General features: G+C 40.6%; 1 protein-coding gene across 3 annotated transcripts in view; it reads left to right on the top strand.

Moving 5' to 3' along the window:
* aak1b (AP2 associated kinase 1b) overlaps window positions 1–14,622 on the top strand; it is a 151,338-nt gene extending 136,716 nt beyond the window's left edge. For all 3 annotated transcript variants that reach the window (XM_063056988.1, XM_063056987.1, XM_063056986.1), the window contains one exon: window positions 4,763–14,622. In XM_063056988.1, coding sequence (XP_062913058.1) covers window positions 4,763–5,868 — 1,106 coding nt within the window. In that variant the 3' untranslated portion in view covers window positions 5,869–14,622. The remainder of the gene's footprint in view (window positions 1–4,762) is intronic.
* The last annotated feature ends 4,833 nt before the right edge of the window (window positions 14,623–19,455 follow it).

Genomic DNA, 19,455 nt, shown 5'->3' with positions numbered 1-19,455 from the left:
TGAGTGTAGTTACCCCTTTTGTCCAAGAGCCTTATGGTTGAGGGGTAGTAACTGTTCTTGGATCTGGTGGTGCGAGTTCTGAGGCACTTGGACCTTCTGCCTGATGGTAGCAGTGAGAAAAGAGAATGTCCTAGGTGGTGAGCATCCCTGATGATGGATGCTGCTTTCCTACGACAGTGTTTCATGTAAGTGTGCTCAATGGTTGGGTGGGCTTTACCCATGTGCATCACCCTTGTCCAATCAACATGACAGCTGACCCCTAAACCAGATCAACATTCCTAGTACCGAGAAAGCTGCAATTACAGTCAGAATGCCCCTTAAAGCTACCTTGGACACACAAGGATTTGGCAGACCAGGGCATAGTTATGAGTGCGGATAGATGAGCTAAGTGTTTCTACATCAGCTTGCAAAAGTACCACAGAAGAAATTTTCCCATTTCCTAACTGTGTGTCACAATGGAAACCTGAATGATAGCGAGTCCCATTCAAAGAAGTGCTCTGAAATGGGTAGAAATGTAGAAATGCAGTTCTTGTTATCCCCTTGATGGTAAGCGAGATTACTTTTTTTCCAAATCTTAGCAGTGTTGATTGAGGGTGGCTGACGCAGAGCAAACTAGGTAGAGGAGGTGTGGCCACATGGGAAACTAGGAGCTTATGAATCATATGTCCTTAACATTGGAATTCGGCAAAAAATTAATTGAGGGAATTGTTTTTATTTTTAAACAGGCAAAAGTGTGCTTTTCAGCATTACTGTTGTAAACACATGATGAAATTTGGGGAGTAAGTGATATTGGCAAAAATCTTGTCACAAAATCAAAAGGGGAAAAGTTAAATGAAGAACCAAGTCATTTCTTTCTAAACTGTACTAAACTCTCTCTGAACTTTTCTGCAAATGCAACTGGAAGTTGGCAGAAATGGCATTTTAAAACATAATGGTACTTCTACTAAGGTAAGATTTTTTAAAGTGCTTTTCTAGAACCTTAATAAATAAAAGTTGGTTCCATTTGCTATATCTTAGATTAACGGTTCTGATTCCTGGAAAGGCATTTATTTTGTGACTTTTATAATTACCTTTTAGTCACTCCTTGCTGTTTATACATACTGCAGCTGAAGCAATGAATCAGCATTTGGTGAGATTTATATTTTAAAAGTTCAATACATTAATTTTAATTTAAACTCATATGATGAAGGGTTTTTATACAATTAAAGTGCAAACTGCCAGTAGTATTATTAATGATTTTATTTTTTATACATTATAGTGTGAAATTGAGTGTCAGGATAGAACTTTAAGGACAAATGGACTTGTTTATGTTCTAAACCTTATCTTAATGTCTTGCTGGAATATTCAACATTCATCTTACATTGGGCATGAATTTGCTTGCTTTGTGAACTGTTTATATCCATATGATGTGAAATTGCTCTTTCATTTGTATATTTTAATAGATACACAGGTGTAGCCACTTCCACAATTAAAATATGCAATGAATAAAATTATGTCCCAATCAGGAGCAATTTTCAATTAACCTGATTTGTATATCGGGTAATAAAATGCTTGTAAAGTTTAAGAGCTACAGGACTGATGAGGCAAATTAGTATTTTATTCTCTTAAAATAAAGTGCAAGGTGTAATTGGTAAAAATTTAACAGACTTATTTTTAGCTGTGGGGAAAAAAAAAGCTAAATTTGAAGCATTTTCATCACATGTCAGCATGAACTGATTACAGCAAATGCTGGTTGTACAGAGCTGCCCTGGCAGCATCAAAGAGAAAAGAAAATAATTTGTCATTGCCCTGTCAACCTTCTTCCATAGTCCAAAAGAGAGGAGGTACACGGTCCTGAAGACATACACTCAAAATGTTTTTGGAACAGCTTCTTCCCTTCCACTGTCAGATTTCTGAATGGACAACAATCCAACCCATGAACACTGTCTCATTATTTTTTGCTCGTTCTTCACTCTCTATTTAATTTACTATTTTAAATGCATATTTATTTTCATAATGTATATTATTTTCTATGTATTGCACTGTAATGCTGCCGCAAAACAACAAATTTCACGATGTATGTCAGTGATATTAAACCTGATTCTGATTCAGTCTACAACAGAAATGTTAGCTGGTCACCTTCTAACTCCCACATCCAGAACATGCCAGTTTCAATCTCGGATGGTATCTACTTGAGCATTTCAAGCAATCTCTTTCAGACTTCCAGCATTCACCTTCTTTTCCATCTGGACTTGACTATCTCTTGGGAAGAATTTCTCCAGAGTGCCAGCTTCCCATCAATAAAATATGCCCATCAGGCTTGCTATCTCCCAATATTACTTTCCAACTGTAGTGATTACTGAGTTTTACAAGAGATGTTGCAAAGGAAGTATCGATTTATCTCCTTCCACCTCAGCAAGAATTGATATTTTCTCTCCCCTTTACAATATGCCAGTTTAGTAAAAACTCCACCTAGCCATTCACATCTCTGTTGAATATGAATTGTTAATTTCAGGTGCTCACCAGGTTGATGAGAACTGTTCATAACCCGAACTGTTTGCAAGCCAGAAATGAAGCTGTCTGGCAATATGTTTAAATAAAAAACGCTGACCAATCAAAGCTGACTTGTAATTAAACCAGCCACTTAATGCAACCATTCTGATATTGCTGTGAATTGAACTCCACACAACAGAAGATGCCTGCAGGCTTGCAACAGCTGGTAAATCCATCACACTGGTCTCTTAGACATTTGCTCGTATCTACGGCCTGTACATAAGTTGGGTATTGGGAACCTGGCGAGGACCTGTAAAAGATATTAATTACTTTTTGACCATTTCTAATCAGTTAGTCCAGTAGCTGCTGTTAGTGAACAAAAATAGAAGTGCTTTGGGAAAGGACAGAGGAATGTGACTAATTGAATTGCTTATTTAAGTGCTGGTACAGACCTGTAGGAGCTGCATTGGTGTTATGGCTCCATGAGACATAGTTATTTGTTGAAAAATACCAGCTAACCCTCTAGTCCTCAGTATTTCAACAAAAAGTAGACAGTGGCGGATGACAGAAGTACAGAGCAGAGTTTGCGGAGAGTCATGGTTGGAAAGTCCAAGTCATACAGCATAAAAACTGGCCCTTTGACCCACCAAGTCTGCAATAAACATCAAAAAACTTACACCAATAATCCCACTAATCTCTAACTCAATGCTGGACTTTTCACCATTTTATTGAACAGAATATTGCCCTGTGATGCTGTGGGGTTTCTTGACTATGCTGAAATTAAGTATTTAATTGTAGGATCATCTCTTGATCTATCTCTATTTCCATAAATGTAATCTACTGACCAGCAGCTTCCATTTTAATGCAAGGGGTTTGGTGTATAGCAGCCCCATGGGAATCATGTTACAGAACAAGATAATCAGTGACACAAATTTAAAACAAATGCTAGAATTCTGAAATGGGTGTAGGGAAGGGAGGGAAGGGAGCACATATTGAAGGAAAAGCAATCTCCATCTTTATTCAGCCAGCCTTTGGTCCCTGCTGGGGTCATCCCCATCGATCACTCACTGGTGGGACTCTTTCATTGTTCAGTTGAGCTGGGATCTTTTACAGACTGTGGTCAGAGGGTTACCCTTATTTTTCATACAACTAAGAAGCCTAATTCAGTTTTCACTGGTCTTTAGTTCACTTCAGAGTCCTTGTTGGGTTTCTCCTTGTCATTGAACGAATATACAGTTAATGTAAAGATGATTTGGTCTCTGAAGCATACATCAAAATAGTCCTGTAGCTGTTGGATTTTACATGCAATACTTACTAAGGGTACAGACTAAGCTTTTGATGTTGTATGTGCCAGACACCTGACCCTTGACATGCTCAGTTCCTTGTTGCTGCTGAGGCTATAGAGATGTTTTCACTATTGTGGTTGAGTTTACATGTAGCATGACAATCCCATGATGTTCTATAGCAAAAGCAACATGTAGTCTGACAATGTGATAATGTACGATAGCTGTACCTTGGCATCTTATTATGTTGCTCCTTATCCTCTGAACACTTCTCTTTGCATGGCATAGTTTGAAAACCAAACATCAAGTATATGAAAGCTCAAAAATAGTGGAATAGACATTCCGTTAAAAACACCTTGTACTGCTTTTGTAGCCAGGCTTGTTCAGTGAAAAGGGAATATCTGTTCAGTGCCGATCCAGAGTTGACTAAATGGTTCAGAAGCCAAAGCTTGAAGGGAATGGCTTTGGAGAGCTTCTGCAGAACTGCTCTGAGGTGTGGCCTCTGAGCATTTGTGACAGGGGAAAAGGAGCAACCATGAGTAACCCTCAGCCGTCAAAGTACAGCAGATTGTTTTAGTCTGTCTCTGCTTGCTTCTGTCTGTCTCCATCTCTCTGTTCGTCTGCAAATTAAGGGAATCTGTTCAGAATCAACTATAGAATGAAATAATAAGTTCTGAGTGGACTTCCTTTCAAAGTGGCAACACAGTTTTAAAAGTCTTGCATTTTACTCGCCCTATCATTTGATACACATATCCTGAGTGCCTTCAGAAGCCGGGCTTTCACTGGACTGAAAAGAATATTGGGTGTGGGTCGAGGTCAAGCGCACATTGATCCGGTAGTGTAAATTTTACCACCACAGGCTCCACAGTCTTGCTGAAAACCATAGGATTTAATTGGGGACTTATGCAACCATACTTCGCTTTTGAATCAGTGCATGAAACCAGCGGATTTTAGGGAGTACAACATTGCTGATTGAGAGGATTAATTAGCTACTTGTTCTGTTCCAGGTTTCCCAAGAGATGGATCTGGCCATTCCACGGAGCAGTTCCGGTCACCTGCCAATGATGCTCCTGTTTTCTCTGAGATTGGCAAGCCTAGGGAGCCCGACGCTGAGGATGTGAATTGGCCTAACCCTATGTGTCCTTCCAGCTGTGGTTCAGTGCACAGCAGCGATGATGATTGCATTGAGGATCGTGGTGACCTCCTCGACAGCAGCGGCCACAGACCTCTGCTGTTGGATTCCGAAGAGGACGAGGATCCCAATAAACCTCAGAATTTGCTGAGCCACGCAGGGGAGATGGCGGGAGGACAATTAGTTTCTGGTTCAGGTGAGACAGACCTGCAGGAACAGACATCCAAACTCCACGGAGAAAAGGGTGAGGAAACAACCAATGAGGCAGATGTGTTCTCTGCCGCTCCCTTCAGGAACGCAAGGGGCACTGAAACGGTGCAGGGTGCCGTTGATGTTTTTACCAGGGCTCCTTTTAAAGTGAAAATGAATGCTGCTAGAAATCAAACTGAAGAGATTGATGTCTTCACAAGGGCACCGTTTTCAAAAAAGAAAACGCTGGCAACTTTGGAAGAAACAGTTGTGTACCCACCAGTTGAAGAGATATCTACTCACTCCCAGTTTGGAGGTGTTGCTGCAGACACCAATCAGATTCGTCAAAGTATGTTCTCTGGTTTTCCAGACACTTGTGTTGGACAGTCTGGCGGAGCACAGCAACGAGCTGCACCTTTCATCGCTGGCAACCAGCAAGATTCCAAGGAAGCAAAGTCCAATCGAGAGGGAGACCCAATGAAGAACTACAATAATTCCCAGAACCACCAAATGCAAACCCCCAGCACTTTGCGAGCTCAAGAAGCATTGCTACCTTCAGGGAGCTCCCAACCCTTCCGCCCTCAAGCGTTATCCAAGTACTCCCGTCACTTCAAAGAGAAAGAGTGGCAGAGTCAGCTTCCCAGTGCCTACTCAGTCACTCATGACATAATTCAGGGGGTGCGAGGAGCCACTAACCCTGCCTCGGTGGACCCAAGGACTTCCCAGGCGCATGGGGCTGATCCATTTGCTGCAGCTCCCTTTCCCACTAAATCCAGAAATCCAAAACCTTGACTTGCAACCTGAATGGAAGTGGGAGGTAAAGAGGGGCTGGGTGGGAGCAGCAGAGGCAGGGGGCAATGAAACATCAATTGAAATTGCAGTATCTCACTTTAACGCCTGGCCAGTTAAAGGCAGTGAGTCTTTTCCTTTTCAATTCAACAAAACTGTATGAAACAATTACATTATCAAATCTCAGGCCTTGACTGTGCAAATCTCTGGCATTCAGGTCCACATGAGGCATAGTCCGACACAGTAATCACTTTGTTAAAGTGACCCAGGGCTAATGACTTTCAAATTGGATTGGGACTAAATTACAGAATCCACTGAAGTGATTCAGCTTTTCCCAGCATCAGAGATACTCAAGAAGATAGGAAGTGCAAAACCAGAGCGGAGAAAGGTCGAAAGTTTCTCCTTCTTTTCGGCAGACATTGTAAAAACTCTAGCCTTAGTTAGGTTGAATGCCAGAACATACCTCAAGCTGGTTGTAAAAGTCAGAAGCTGGGATAACCAAAAATCCACCAGAGAAGTGTTGTCCATTACAGTGTTCAATCATCACACCAATTAGTCTCCTTGTGATTTTTTTTTTAAAAAAACACATTAAATGTTTAAATTTAGAATACAACCTTGCAACAAAATTGTATTAAGCTGCCTACTTTGTAAATTGAAAGAAAATGCAATTTTGCAGTGCCTTTTTAAAGCTAATTTCTTTCCGAGGACTCAGTGTGCACTGAATTGGGATATTGCAACATGCAAGAGGCACAGCCCAGCTACTGTTTTGACTGTGCTGCCCTCCAGAGGTGTGGAGTGTGGTTTATAGTGGCACTGTGTGCAGTGTACCCTATTTTAATGCACAATGTGCACATTAATGCGTCAATCAGAGATCCCTTTATTCCTTTGCTTCCTGGATAATTCTAGAGAATGATATTCAAGTTGATTGAGCTTGCATGATGCCTTCATTTGAGTATTCAAGTAACTCTACTTAAGATCTCCATATCTTATGGTGGTCTGAAATAACCTTTCTGGAGGTCTGAATTAATTCATTTGCACCGTGAATTTATATCACGCAGGATTACCAAGATTTACTAGAATTAGTATATTTAAAGCAAGAAACACATGACCACTCCATTCTATTGTCAATGTACAGTGTAGTATACCAATCACTCCCTCTGTTTGTCAGTGCAGAAAGCGGTACATTGAGAGTAATTTTGAGTTGCTCACTTATTAAAGTGATTTAAACTATATTTGATGTTAGATTTATTTTTCATTGATCATTATCCCCATAAGCCTGCTTGAAATGGACTGGTGAACACCTCATTGGTGCATTGCAACCAAAACAATGGCTTCTACCTCAGAACTTGCTCTGGGAAGGAGAGTGACTGAGAGGAGAGGAATTAACATGTTGGTGGAAGGAAGGAAACTAATCCAGGCTGGTGCAGACAGGGGAGGGTGCGGCATGATGTAGACGAGAGAAAAGAAAAATGATTTCTGCAAGCTCCCTGAGAAACTGGCAAAGATTTTTAGAATGCTGCTGGGGAAAAAATTAACAAAAGAAAATAGTTACTTTCGTACCCTCACATTTATTGAACTTACATTTTAATTACATCCATTTAAAGTTCAATAATAACTTAATGCTAAAATGAATTGTTTGTTTTGTTTTCAGTAGGGATTAAACTTCTGCCACGATTAACCTGCTGATTAACTTGAAGTTCTTACTTCATCATATGAGGATTTTTTTTGAATTAGGTGACATCTTAATTCTAAAGAAAAGTATTGATAGTGTTACTTTCAGTAAAGATTGGGTTTTTTGCCACAACTAATCTGCTATGTTCTGCCTTCATAAAATGGGAAATTCTTTGAAATTAGTGCTATCGTTTAATGAACATCTTGAATTGTGCGCTTTAAAATACCTAATGTAACTAAAATTGCCCAAGAAAACCCAAAGGGATTTGCAAGTTGGAAGTCTGGAGAAGGAGTGGCTGTTGGGGAAGAGAAGTTTTCTTCACAATTTTGCAAGGGGCCTTTCAGAACTGGAAGGGTGGGAGGCTTATTATCAGTTGAATGGTTCAGTCATTTTCTTCCAGGTGGTCTTCAAACAGATTTCCAACCTGCAAAGCCTGAAGAAAACTGTGGAGGCATGGAAATGAAGTAAAAATGCCTGAAATGAACCAGAAACTATTTAAATAACCAGCAGATCAAGCAGGATCTGAAGACAAAGAGATGAAGGAATTATTTCAGGTGACTAACTTAATCAAAACTTGGAAAAAAAGGTTAGAGAGCAAGTTTGCGGGCGCAGGAAAAGGGGTAGAACAGAACAAAAGAAAACTGACCTAAGGTAGGAGATAGTAATTAATAAAAAGGGTGTGAGTGCATGGCAATTGGGTAGCAATAAGACACCAGTGATGTATTTTACATCCAAATGGGCACAGAAAAGCCATTATAAAAACACGAGGACTATTAAATTTCCAACTAATCTGAAGAATATTATTGTCCTATGTGTACTGTGGCTCATAAGATGACTTGAACTTTGCATCTACAAGATGTCCCATGTAATTTACCACTCTTCTCTGTATTACAGTGAAAATTGTATTGACATTCAAATGTCACCTTTTTGATTGAAAGTTGATTGATAATGGAAGTATTTTGATAATGTGCCCCTCATTATCAACTGTTCTTAACTGTTTACATTTAAAATCAAAGTCAATATCTGTTGCTTGAAAAATATTTTTATCTTTTGTGGATCATCCATGCTCATAAATATTTCCTGATGAAGGCATTGTTTTTGTGTAATGCGATTCTTAAAATAGTGGCTATGAAATGGACTTCAGCTTACTCAATGGTTCCTGTCAAAGAAAATAACATTTTCTTTGTGCATTATGAATGATCTGAAGTTTTATTGCATAAAATTATTGCAAAATATGATCCTACAACACTAGTAAAGAGCCAGGATGAAAAAAAAGGAAATTTACATTTGGAGAGAGAAAAAGCATTGGATATATCCAGAGAATTGGCAGTAACAACAGTTGGCCATTTATTTTGTCATTATTGGGTCATAACAGATCTTTGTCTTAATTCTATTTACCCTTTGGTTCTATAACCTTTGATATTTCAAAACAAAGACAGATTTTAATTGGAACATTTTTAAATGATTCCCTGATTTCAAGGTTTCTTGAAGTGAGAGTTGTGGATTTTCAAATGCTTTGCAAACAAAAGTGCTTGCTGATACCAATACTAAATGGACAGTTGTAATTATCATTCTCCTGTTTTGTTCTGTGCTCGTTACCAGGGGAAGTGTTTGCTCCAATCAAATCTTTCAATCACAAGCATTGTGGCATAATTGAACTTTTGATCTTCCACATTGTGAGATTACACCCCTAATCCTGAAACCTGCCTTTTGAAAAGAATAGGCCCTTTGCTCTTATTTCAGTGTTTCTCACATTCTCATTACTGGCTTAAAATGATAAAGAAAAAGTTCTGATATTTAACTCATTTTTCACTTTTAAATGAAGGTGATTTACCAGAAGTATGCTAACCTCTTAGCATTTCAGCACAAGGATTTTTTTTGCTTGTTTTTAGTAAATGCAGTTTATACATGTTTTCATATTCATTGTGATCAGTTGGTACAATAGCTTCCCAATTTCTCCTTTTTCTTTCATCACCTCAAAAAAGTGTGCACCAACAGTTCATGAGTGTCTTAAAACAGAACTACCTACAATGGGCAGTGAATTGCCCATTTTATTTCTGAGGTCCCATCAGATAACCTGAGCCAACAATTTGGCACAATTTGTTTCACATTCATTGTTTAATCAAGCTGGAAAAATTGCTCTGTTGGACTGCAAATTGTATTTTCTGACTTCCAAGCCCCCGAAGCTTTGAGTAAATATTACACTAAAACGATTTCAGTCACAGTGAATAGCTATCTTACCTGCAACATTTTCTCAAGTATATTCTAACATGCTGAGACTTCTGGAAACACAGCCACTTTTGGCTAAAGATACTGTGACGGAAGATGATTTAAAACTGATGAACTTGTCCATTTTTAGATAACTGACACAGGTCTTAAAAATCAAAGTGGATTTTAGTGGATTTTGTTATGCTGTTAGTACTTGAAATTAGTTGAAGTGAAGAGCACTAATCTGTCCTGGTGAATGATGTTTTAAGATTTGCCCTCATTTCAGTAGACTGCATAATGCAGCACTGCTACATACGAGCTGGTTGATTTGCTTGTCATACAAAGTAAAACAGTAACTCGTTGTGATCAATGAAAGTTCACTTAGAAATGTAGGTCAGTTTTGGAAAAGACCCTTTGGAAAATTATTGAGAAGAATAGGCACGGAACTTGAGTCGTGGAAATGAGCCATAGACAAAGACGTGCAGTCAGTGTCTGCAAAATCAGAAACTGCTCAAAAATGTCAACAGATCCAAGCCAGGTGTTGATTAGACAATAGTAGATGGTAAGGTTATTTTTTGATAAGTAGTTTAACTCATAATGAAGAGCTCCACCTTCACAAACCTTGTCACAAACATTCACTTTTTTGCTTTAGACATCTTGGTTCTGCCAGATTAACTTTCTTCTTCACAGAACAGGGCTATTTTGACAGTTACATTCCAGCTATTTTAAAATGTATAGGCTGGGCATCTAAATAGTGAGAATGATTCCAGGAATGAAAGGCTTGTCATATGAGCAGCCATTGAAGGCTCTGGGCCTGGACTCGCTGGAAATTAGAAGAACATGGAGGGAGCTCATTGAAACTTACTGAATATTGAGGGGCCTGGATGAAGCAGGTGTGGGAAGGATGTTTCCTTTGGTGGGAGAGTTTGGGAACGGAAGCTGTAGCCTAAGGGTAGAGGGACATCCATCTGGAGTGGAGATGGGGAGGAGTTTCTTTGGCCAGGGTGTGGTGAATCTGTGGAATGTGTTGCCATGGGTGGCTGTGGAGGCCAGGTCACTGGGTGCATTTGAGGCGGAGGTTGAAAAGTTCTTGATTGGTCAGGGTGTGGAAGGTTATGGGGAGAGTGTGAGAGAATGGGAGAGCCAGGATGAAATAGCAGAGCATACTTGCTGGACTGAATGGCCACCTTCTGCTCCCATGTCTTATGGCCTTAATAAAACTCAATTTCTGAGCAGTGGCACCATGCTGTTTTGTGTAGATGAGTGTTCCTAGTGACAAACACATCACTCATGAGAATGTTCCTTCATCTTTTTCCTAACAATTTTTCTAATGCAGGAGGCTATTTGACCCATGAGATCCATACCAAATCCTTTAATTCCATTCCCCTTCTTATTTCCTCATGTTTTCTTCTGTTTCATGGATGTCTGCAGAGAGTAAGAGTTTCAGCTTGTATGCTGCATACATTCTCTGATATTAAGTGGAACCTTTGAGCCTATCCTCTCCCACAGACCTGGGTATCAGTTCTCATTTCAGAATCAGAATCAGGTTCATTATCACCAGCATGTGACATGAAATTTGTTAACTTAGCCCCAGCAGTTCAATGCAATACATAATCTAAAAGAGAAAAAATAAATAAATAAAATAATAATAAGATACAAGTAAATCAATTACAGTATATGTATATTGAATAGCTTTTTTTTAAGTGCAAAAAAACAGAAATACTATATATTAAAAAAGTGAGGTAGTGTCCAAGGATTCAATGTCCATTTAGGAATCAGATGGCAGAGGAGAAGAAGCTGTTCCTGAGTTGTTGAGTGTGTGCCTTCAGGCTTCTGTACCTCTTTCCTGATGGTAGCAGTGAGAAAAGGGCATGCCCTGGGTGCTGGAGGTCCTTAATAATGGACGCTGCCTTTCTGAGATGCCACTCCCTGAAGATGTCCTGGGTACTTTGTAGGATAGTACCCAAGATGGAGCTGACTAGATTTACAACCCTCTGCAGCTTCTTTCAGTCCTGTGCAGTAGCAACCCCCCCCCCCCCCATACTAGACAGTGATGCAACCTTTCAGAATGCTCTCCACGGTACAACTATAGAAGTTTTTGAGTATATTGCCTTCTATATAACTACATTGATATGTTGGGACCAGGTTAGATCCTCAGAGATCTTGACACCCAGGAACTTGAAACTGCTCACTCTCTCCACTTTTGATTCCTCTATGAGGATTCGTATGTGTTCTTTTGTCTTACCTTTCCTGAAGTCCACAATCAGTTCTTTCGTCTTATTTACATTGAGTGTCAGGTTGTTGCTGTGGCACCACTCCACCAGTTGGCATATCTCACTCCTGTACGCCCTCACGTCACCACCTGAGATTCTATCAACAATCATATCGTAAGCAAATTTATGAATGGTATTTGAGCTATGCCTAGCTGCATGGTCATATGTAAATAGAGTGTAGAGCAGTGGGCTAAGCACACACCCCTGAGGTGCGCCAGTCTAGATCGTCAGTGAGGGGGAGGTGTTATCATCAATCCGCACAGATTGTGGTCTTCGGGTTAGCAAGTCCAATTGCAGAGGGAGGTACAGAGGCCCAGGTTCTGCAACTTCTCAATCAGGATTGTGGGAATGATGGTATTAAATGCTGAGCTATAGTCGATGAACAGCATCCTGACATAGGTGTTTGTGTTGTCCAGGTGGTCTAAAGCTGTGTGGAGAGCCATTGAGATTGTATCTGCCGTTGACCTATTGTGGTGACAGGCAAATTGCAATGGGTCCAGGTCCTTGCTGAGGCAGGAGTTCAGTCTAGTCATGACCAACCATTCTAATCATTTAACTCCGTTTGTCAGTTATCTGCTAGTGGTAATGTACAGAGCCAGTTAACCTGCCAATGTATCTTTGGAATGTGGGGGAAAATAATCAGAGTGGCTGGGAGCAATATACACAATCTTGGAGAGAACACTCACCCTCCACGCAGACAACACCCAAGGTCAGGATCGAACTTTGCTCGTTGGGGGTGTGACTGCTGTGCCACCCTTAGACCTGCCATAATAGAAAACTACACTTAATTTGTCATTGATAGACTACCTCATTATTTTACTGCTGTGAATAGCTGGGGCTAGCTCAGATAGTTGCATGCTGCACCCCATGCTACCAAACATAAGTGCTGAGTCATTCCAGCACATATCGAGAAGTGGTGGAAGAAGAAAAGCAGACAAACAGGTTGACTTCCAATTTTCAATACATTGGATAACAACAAGTACTGTATCCAGATTAACACAAATTGGCCATGTCAGTTTTACTTTTACCCCACCCCAATTCATGAGGCACTGAACATTTATCAATGACATTGGGGCTTTTGTTTTAAAAGAGTTTTATTCACAACTTTTTAAGTGACCTAAAAACGCAATCTCTTTAATTACCTTTCCAAAGCTGACTGGCTAGGGAAAAGTATCATAGTTAATGCTGTATCTCTTTGGTGATTAATCTAATGCAGTTACTAGATGCAATTTCAAGAGAAAAAGATGCTCAGTCCTAAGATACCTGGGACCATGTCCTGATTTTCTGGCTTTCTCTCAATCAATTTGCTTCCACTAAAGTTAAATTCCCGTGTTTACCACAGTTCTATTAGCTGCTAAGGCACTGCCATTCCTCCCTGTATCAATCACTTCACAGCCCATGTTCAGAGGTTGAATTTACAATGGAATATTATAATTAAAACTCTGTCCCAGACATATGGCATTCTTCTGCTATTTTTATGAAGGAATTAAGGACAATTTTAAGAATGTTACTATAGACAAATTTCATGTAAATGTTGGAAATATTTGATTAATATTCAGACCAGAATATTTCAAGGGATATGTGTTTAATTTTTGAGACCATTAAAGGGATTTATTGATGTACCAGAAAGTACTTATGATCTGTTTATGAACTACATTCCCTGATAGTCACGGTCAATAAATCAAATATTCAGCATGTTTTTTTTTTCTGTATGGGTTTCTGTTTTATTTTCACCAGTCAGCTTATAGTTTCTTATCTCTATGGACTCACTTTCTCCAAAGGCCATTATTTTATTTTGGCATTCCCGTCACCACCTCAGTTCCTTATCTACTTACCCAAGGATCAAAGGTTTGCTTGCAGTTCCTGTTAAAGATTCTCCATTCTGATCCCAGGCTGTGGTTTGGTGTGTATGAGTGAGTGAGCGTACAGTATGTGAGGATGGAGAAACAATGGACCACAGAGCATATTGTGTTTCCATTGCCACCCTCACAGTATATCGATAGTGAAGCGGAGCAAGTGCAGGGTACTTGACCTTTCCATCTTTCTTGCAGTCCAGAAGCCCACTGATCTTTGAGCTTTGTATCCATTGTCCAAAGCCAGTTTGGAAATGTTGTTTTATATTGAGCAAAGGGAGAACCTGATCAGGATACTTCCAAGCAGTACTCTTCATTAATCCTTCAGGAGAAAATCTACAATGGCAATAAACTTAAAATACCTAATAATTATGTTAAATTGTGCAGTGATGATTTCAGTCAGAATCATCTGCCCTGGTTGAGGTCTGTCAGGTTCTGTAATTTTCCTTTTTTAAAACCCTATTTATACTGACAGATGAATCTTTTATACATTTTTGAGTCAATTTATTGCGCATTGGAGAAGGTATCCAAAGAAAATATTAGCAGGAGTCTAAAACTTAGTATATTTTATTGGTCTTTGTTTTATTGAACTGTTTTTTCCAACAATGTTTTAACATTTATCAGAGTGTCTCTATAAGAGATACTGAAATCCTTATTCCACTGTTGTTCATTTAGATTGTACTTTGGTGTTAAGTAGTACTGTATTTTCATGAAGAAATGGTGGTAGTTTTAAAACCTCCATTAAAATGGCCTTGTTGACAATGTAGTCTGAATGGCTTTTATTTATGATTACAGTGAAAATTTCTTCGATTTTATGCCAACATAAACAAGGTCTGTGAGGAGCGTCTTTAAAGTTTGTGCTTCCCTATCTCTTCTCACTCAGGTTGTTTCCCATGAAATTACACTGAGTGGTCACTTTATTGGGTACCTCCTGTATCTAATAATGTAGCCACTGAGTGTATGCTGATGATCTGCTTCAAGGGTTGAATTGTTGCGTAGCCAGAGATGTTCTGCTGCACACCACTGTCGCCTTCCTGTCAGCTTGAACTGTCTGACTATTCTCCTCTCACCTCGGTCATTAACAAGGCGTTTTCACCATAAAACTACCACTCACTGGGTGTTTTTGTTTTTGTTTTTCACACCATTCTCTATAAACTCTATGGACTGTTGTATGTGAAAATCCCAGAAGATCAACAGTTTTTGAGATACTCAAACCACCCTATCTGGCACCAATAAGCATTCTACAGTCAAAGTCACTTAGATCACATTTCTTCCTCATTCTGATGTTTGAGCTGAACAACAAATGAACCTCTTGTCCATGTTTGCGTGCATTTATGCATTGAGTTGCTGCCACATAATTGGCTGATTAGATATTTGCATTAACAAGCAGGTGTTCCTGATAAAGTGTTCACAGAGTGTAATTTTCACGGGCATCAGCATGTCCACTCTCTGTCCTGCAATAGAGCTTGTGCTTTTCTGTTCCTCATAATATGCCTTATATGAATATTTTATAGATTTCTTGTGATGTGTACACACTGATGTATGAGTGTACATACTGATGGAAGACTGGCATCAGTGGATAAACTTGCTACCATGAGACCCAACATAGATTGGGGGACTGTTCTGTCAAGCACCTTCACTCCATCCACAATAGGCAGGACTTTCTGTTGGCCCACCATTCTTATTCCACTCCCCATTCCCATTCTGACATGTCAGTCCATGGTCTTCCCTTCTGCCTCAATGAGACCACTCTCAGGTTGAAGAGCAACATTTCATGTTCCATTTTGGTAGCCATGAACATCGATTTCTCCAGTTTCTGGTCATTTCTCCCCACTTTTTTTTTGCATTCCCCATTCTGGATCCTCTCTTACCCTTCTCCTCACCTGCCTATCAACTACCTCTGGTACCCCTCCTCCTTCCCTTTCTTCCATCGGTCCATTCTCCTATCAGATTACCCCTTCAGCCCTTCTTCAACCTATCACCTCCCAGTATCTTATCTCATCCCCCTCCCCCATCAACTATCTTCCTCCCCACTTGCTACACCTGTCAACTGCTTGCTTATATTCCTTCCCCTCCCCCCCCAACACATTATCCTGGTTTCTCCCCCCTATTCCTTTTCATAGATGCTGCCTGACCACCCGAGTTCCTTCAGCATGTTGTGTGTGTGTGTTACTCTGGATTTACAACATCTGCAGGGTCTCTTGTGTCTCCTGAATACAGGTGGAAGGTTAGCTCTTCGGAAACTATTTCACCGCAGTTTTTTGAATATTGTTTCTGTGTTAAAAATTGCTTAGAAACCTTGTACCACTGGCAGTGTATAAATCTACCATACATATAACACAGTAAACCATTCCAAATCACTGGAGAATTCACTGACAAATATTTTACTGATGCATGTAATGTAGTAAGATATGTGTCCAATACTTAGTTGAAGAGTCAGGAGTTAAGGAAACAAAGGAGAGAAATTTAGGAAGTGGCTCCCAGTCTGGTCAACATTTGGCCAACAGTAGTGGACTAATGAAATTCGGGATGCTCAAGCTGCTCATGCCGACAATGAACTAAGTGTAAAAGAGGCTCATGGACCTGCAGGTCTCTTTGTTTTTGAACAAGTTTGGAAAAGGTAGCAAATCATGAACACAAGAGTTTCTGCAGATGCTGGAAATCCAGAGTAACAGACACAAAATGCTGGAGGAACACAGCAGGTCAGGCAGGAAGTCCTGATAAAGGGTCTCGGCCCAAAACGTCGGTTCTTTATTCCTTTCCATGGACGCTGCTTGACGTGCTGAGTTCCCCCAGCAGTTTGTCTTGTTGATCTGGTTTTCCAGCATCTGTGTTTACCTTATCCGGCATTTTGGGCTGTCAGGCTGGCGCAGCGGACAACGTGACGCTATTAGAGTTAGCGTTTGGAGTTCAATTTTGGTACTGCATGTACGTTCTGCTCATGAATATGTGGGCTTCCTCTAGGTGCTCCGGTTTCCATCCACACTCCAAAGACATGCCAATTAGTTAGTTTGTAGGATAATTGGTTATTGTAAACTGTCCTGTGATTAGGCTAGTGGGTTGCTGGGCAGTGTGGCTCGTTGGATTAAGAAGGACATGTTTTGCGCTGTACCTCTAAATAAAATACAATTTAAAAAATAAGATTGAAAGCAGACAACAAATAAAGATACGATACAACCAGACTTTTAAACTCAGTGAACAACACATCAAAGTTGCTGGTGAACACAGCAGGCCAGGCAGCATCTCTAGGAAGAGGTACAGTCGACGTTTCGGGCCGAGACCCTTCATCAGGACTAACTGAAGGAAGAGCTAGTAAGAGATTTGAAAAGGGGAGGGGGAGATCCAAAATGATAGGAGAAGACAGGAGGGGGAGGGATGGAGCCAAGAGCTGGACAGTTGATTGGCAAAAGGGATATGAGAGGTTCATGGGACAGGAGGCCCAAGGAGAAGGAAAAAGGGGAGGGGGGAAACCCAGGGGATGGGCAAGGGGTATAGTCAGAGGAACAGAGGGAGAAAAAGGAGAGTGAGAGAAAGAATGTGTGTATATAAATAATGGATGGGGTACGAGGGGGAGGTGGGGCGTTAGCGGAAGTTAGAGAAGTCAACGTTCGTGCCATCAGGTTTTAAACTCAGTGCTTTGACTAATAAAGGCGAGCTCGCCATATGCCTTCTTGTGTAGCCACTTCCAGGAAGCTATGAACTTGGACCTCAAGATCCCTCTGCCCATCAACACTGTTAAGGGTCTTTCCCTTAGCAGTCCACCAAGGTGCATCACTACTCATTTGGCTGGGTTAAGCTCCATCTGTCACTTCTCCGCCCACATCTGCAACCGCTCCATATCCCGCTGTATTCTTTGCCATTCATCTAGGCTATCCTCAGCACCACCAATCATTGTATCCTTTGCAAACTTACTAACCCACCCAACAACATTTTCAGCCATGTCATTTATTTACAGCACAATGGCAGATGGCCTGGTCAAGATCCCTGCTGAACACCACTAATCACAGATCTCCATCCAGAATAAATCCCTTAGACAACTGTCCTCTGTCTTCTATGGGTAACCCAGTTCTGAATCCAAACAACCAATTCACCATTGATCCCATTAATCTTAATCTTCTGCATGAACCTCCTATGAGGGGCCTTGTCAAATACCTTACTAAAATCCATGTAGATAACATCCATAGCTCAACCTTCATCAATCACCTTCATCACCATGACTTGCTCTGCACAAAGCCATACTGCCTCTCCCTAATTAGGCCATTGTTGAATTGAATTGGCTTTATTATTTACATCCTTCATATACATGAGGAGTAAAAATCTTTACGTTACGTTTCCATCTAAATGTGCAATGCGCAATTTACAGTAATTTATAATAAATAGTATGTACAACAGGACAGTCAATATAACATAGAAATACAATTGCATGAATTAATCAGTCTGATGGCCTGGTGGAAGAGGCTGTCCCAGAGCCTGTTGGTGCTGGCTTTTATGCTGCGGTACCATTTCCCAGGTGGGAAAGTGGCCAAGTGGTTAAGGCATTGGACTAGTGACCTGAAGGTCGTGAGTTGGAGCCCCAGCCGAGGCAACGTGTTGTGTTCTTGAACAAGTCACTTAATCACACATTGCTCTGTGACAACACTGGTGCCAAGCTGTATGGGTCCTAATGCCCTTCCCTTGGACAACATTGGTGTCATGGAGAGGGGAGACTTGCAGCATGAGCAACTGCTGGTCTTCCATACAACTTTGCCCAGGCCTGCGCCCTGGAGAGTGAAGACTTTCCAGGCGCAGATCCATGGTCTCGCAAGATTAACGGATGCCTAAAATAAAACCATTTCCCAGATGGTGGTAGCTGGTACAGTTTGTGGTTGGGGTGACTCAGGTCCCCAGTGATCCTTCAGGCCCTTTTTATACACCACTCTTTGTAAATGTCCTGAATAGGGGGAAGTTCACGTCTACAGAGGCTCATAAATCCTATCCCTAAGGATTTTCTCCGGTAGCTTTCCTACCACTGATGTGAGACTCACTGGTCAATAGTTTACAGGATTATCCCTGGTTCCCTTCTTGAATAAATAATACCTTCTGTGAACTGCAGGACAACTGGAGCCTTTCCTGAAATGCATTAGCTCATCGATAATTCATGTGTGACATCTCATCCATGTTCCCTTGATTACAGTTGTCTCTGAGTTGAAGCTGTGGGTTCAAGTGTCTTGGATATTTCATCACATTGTCATTCTGGTGTCACAGTGCTGTACACTTAAGCATCTTTCAGCTGGCATACTGAAGTAGTTGAGTCAGCTCCTTCATATACCTTAGGGTATAATCATAATTCCTGAGGTATAATTTGAAGAGATGTCTCCTCACTGAATGTCTTAATGGATCTTAATATTGACTGGTTAAAAGCATCTGTGTGTTACCATGAGAAGTTTCTGTACACACACCATAGCATTTTCCCATGCCTAACCATGTCTGTTTGTCCTTTTATCCATGAGCACTGTTAGTGTTATGTTGGCATTTTAGTTTTGATATTCTCTTTGTCACATCCTTAAAGCAATTTAAATTCTTCAAGTGGTTGTAAGTGGAGAAG

This window comes from Mobula hypostoma, chromosome 8, assembly GCF_963921235.1.
Source record: "Mobula hypostoma chromosome 8, sMobHyp1.1, whole genome shotgun sequence".
Taxonomy (NCBI): domain Eukaryota; kingdom Metazoa; phylum Chordata; class Chondrichthyes; order Myliobatiformes; family Myliobatidae; genus Mobula; species Mobula hypostoma.
Note: the sequence above shows the minus strand (reverse complement) of the source record. Positions and strands in the feature narration are given on the sequence as shown.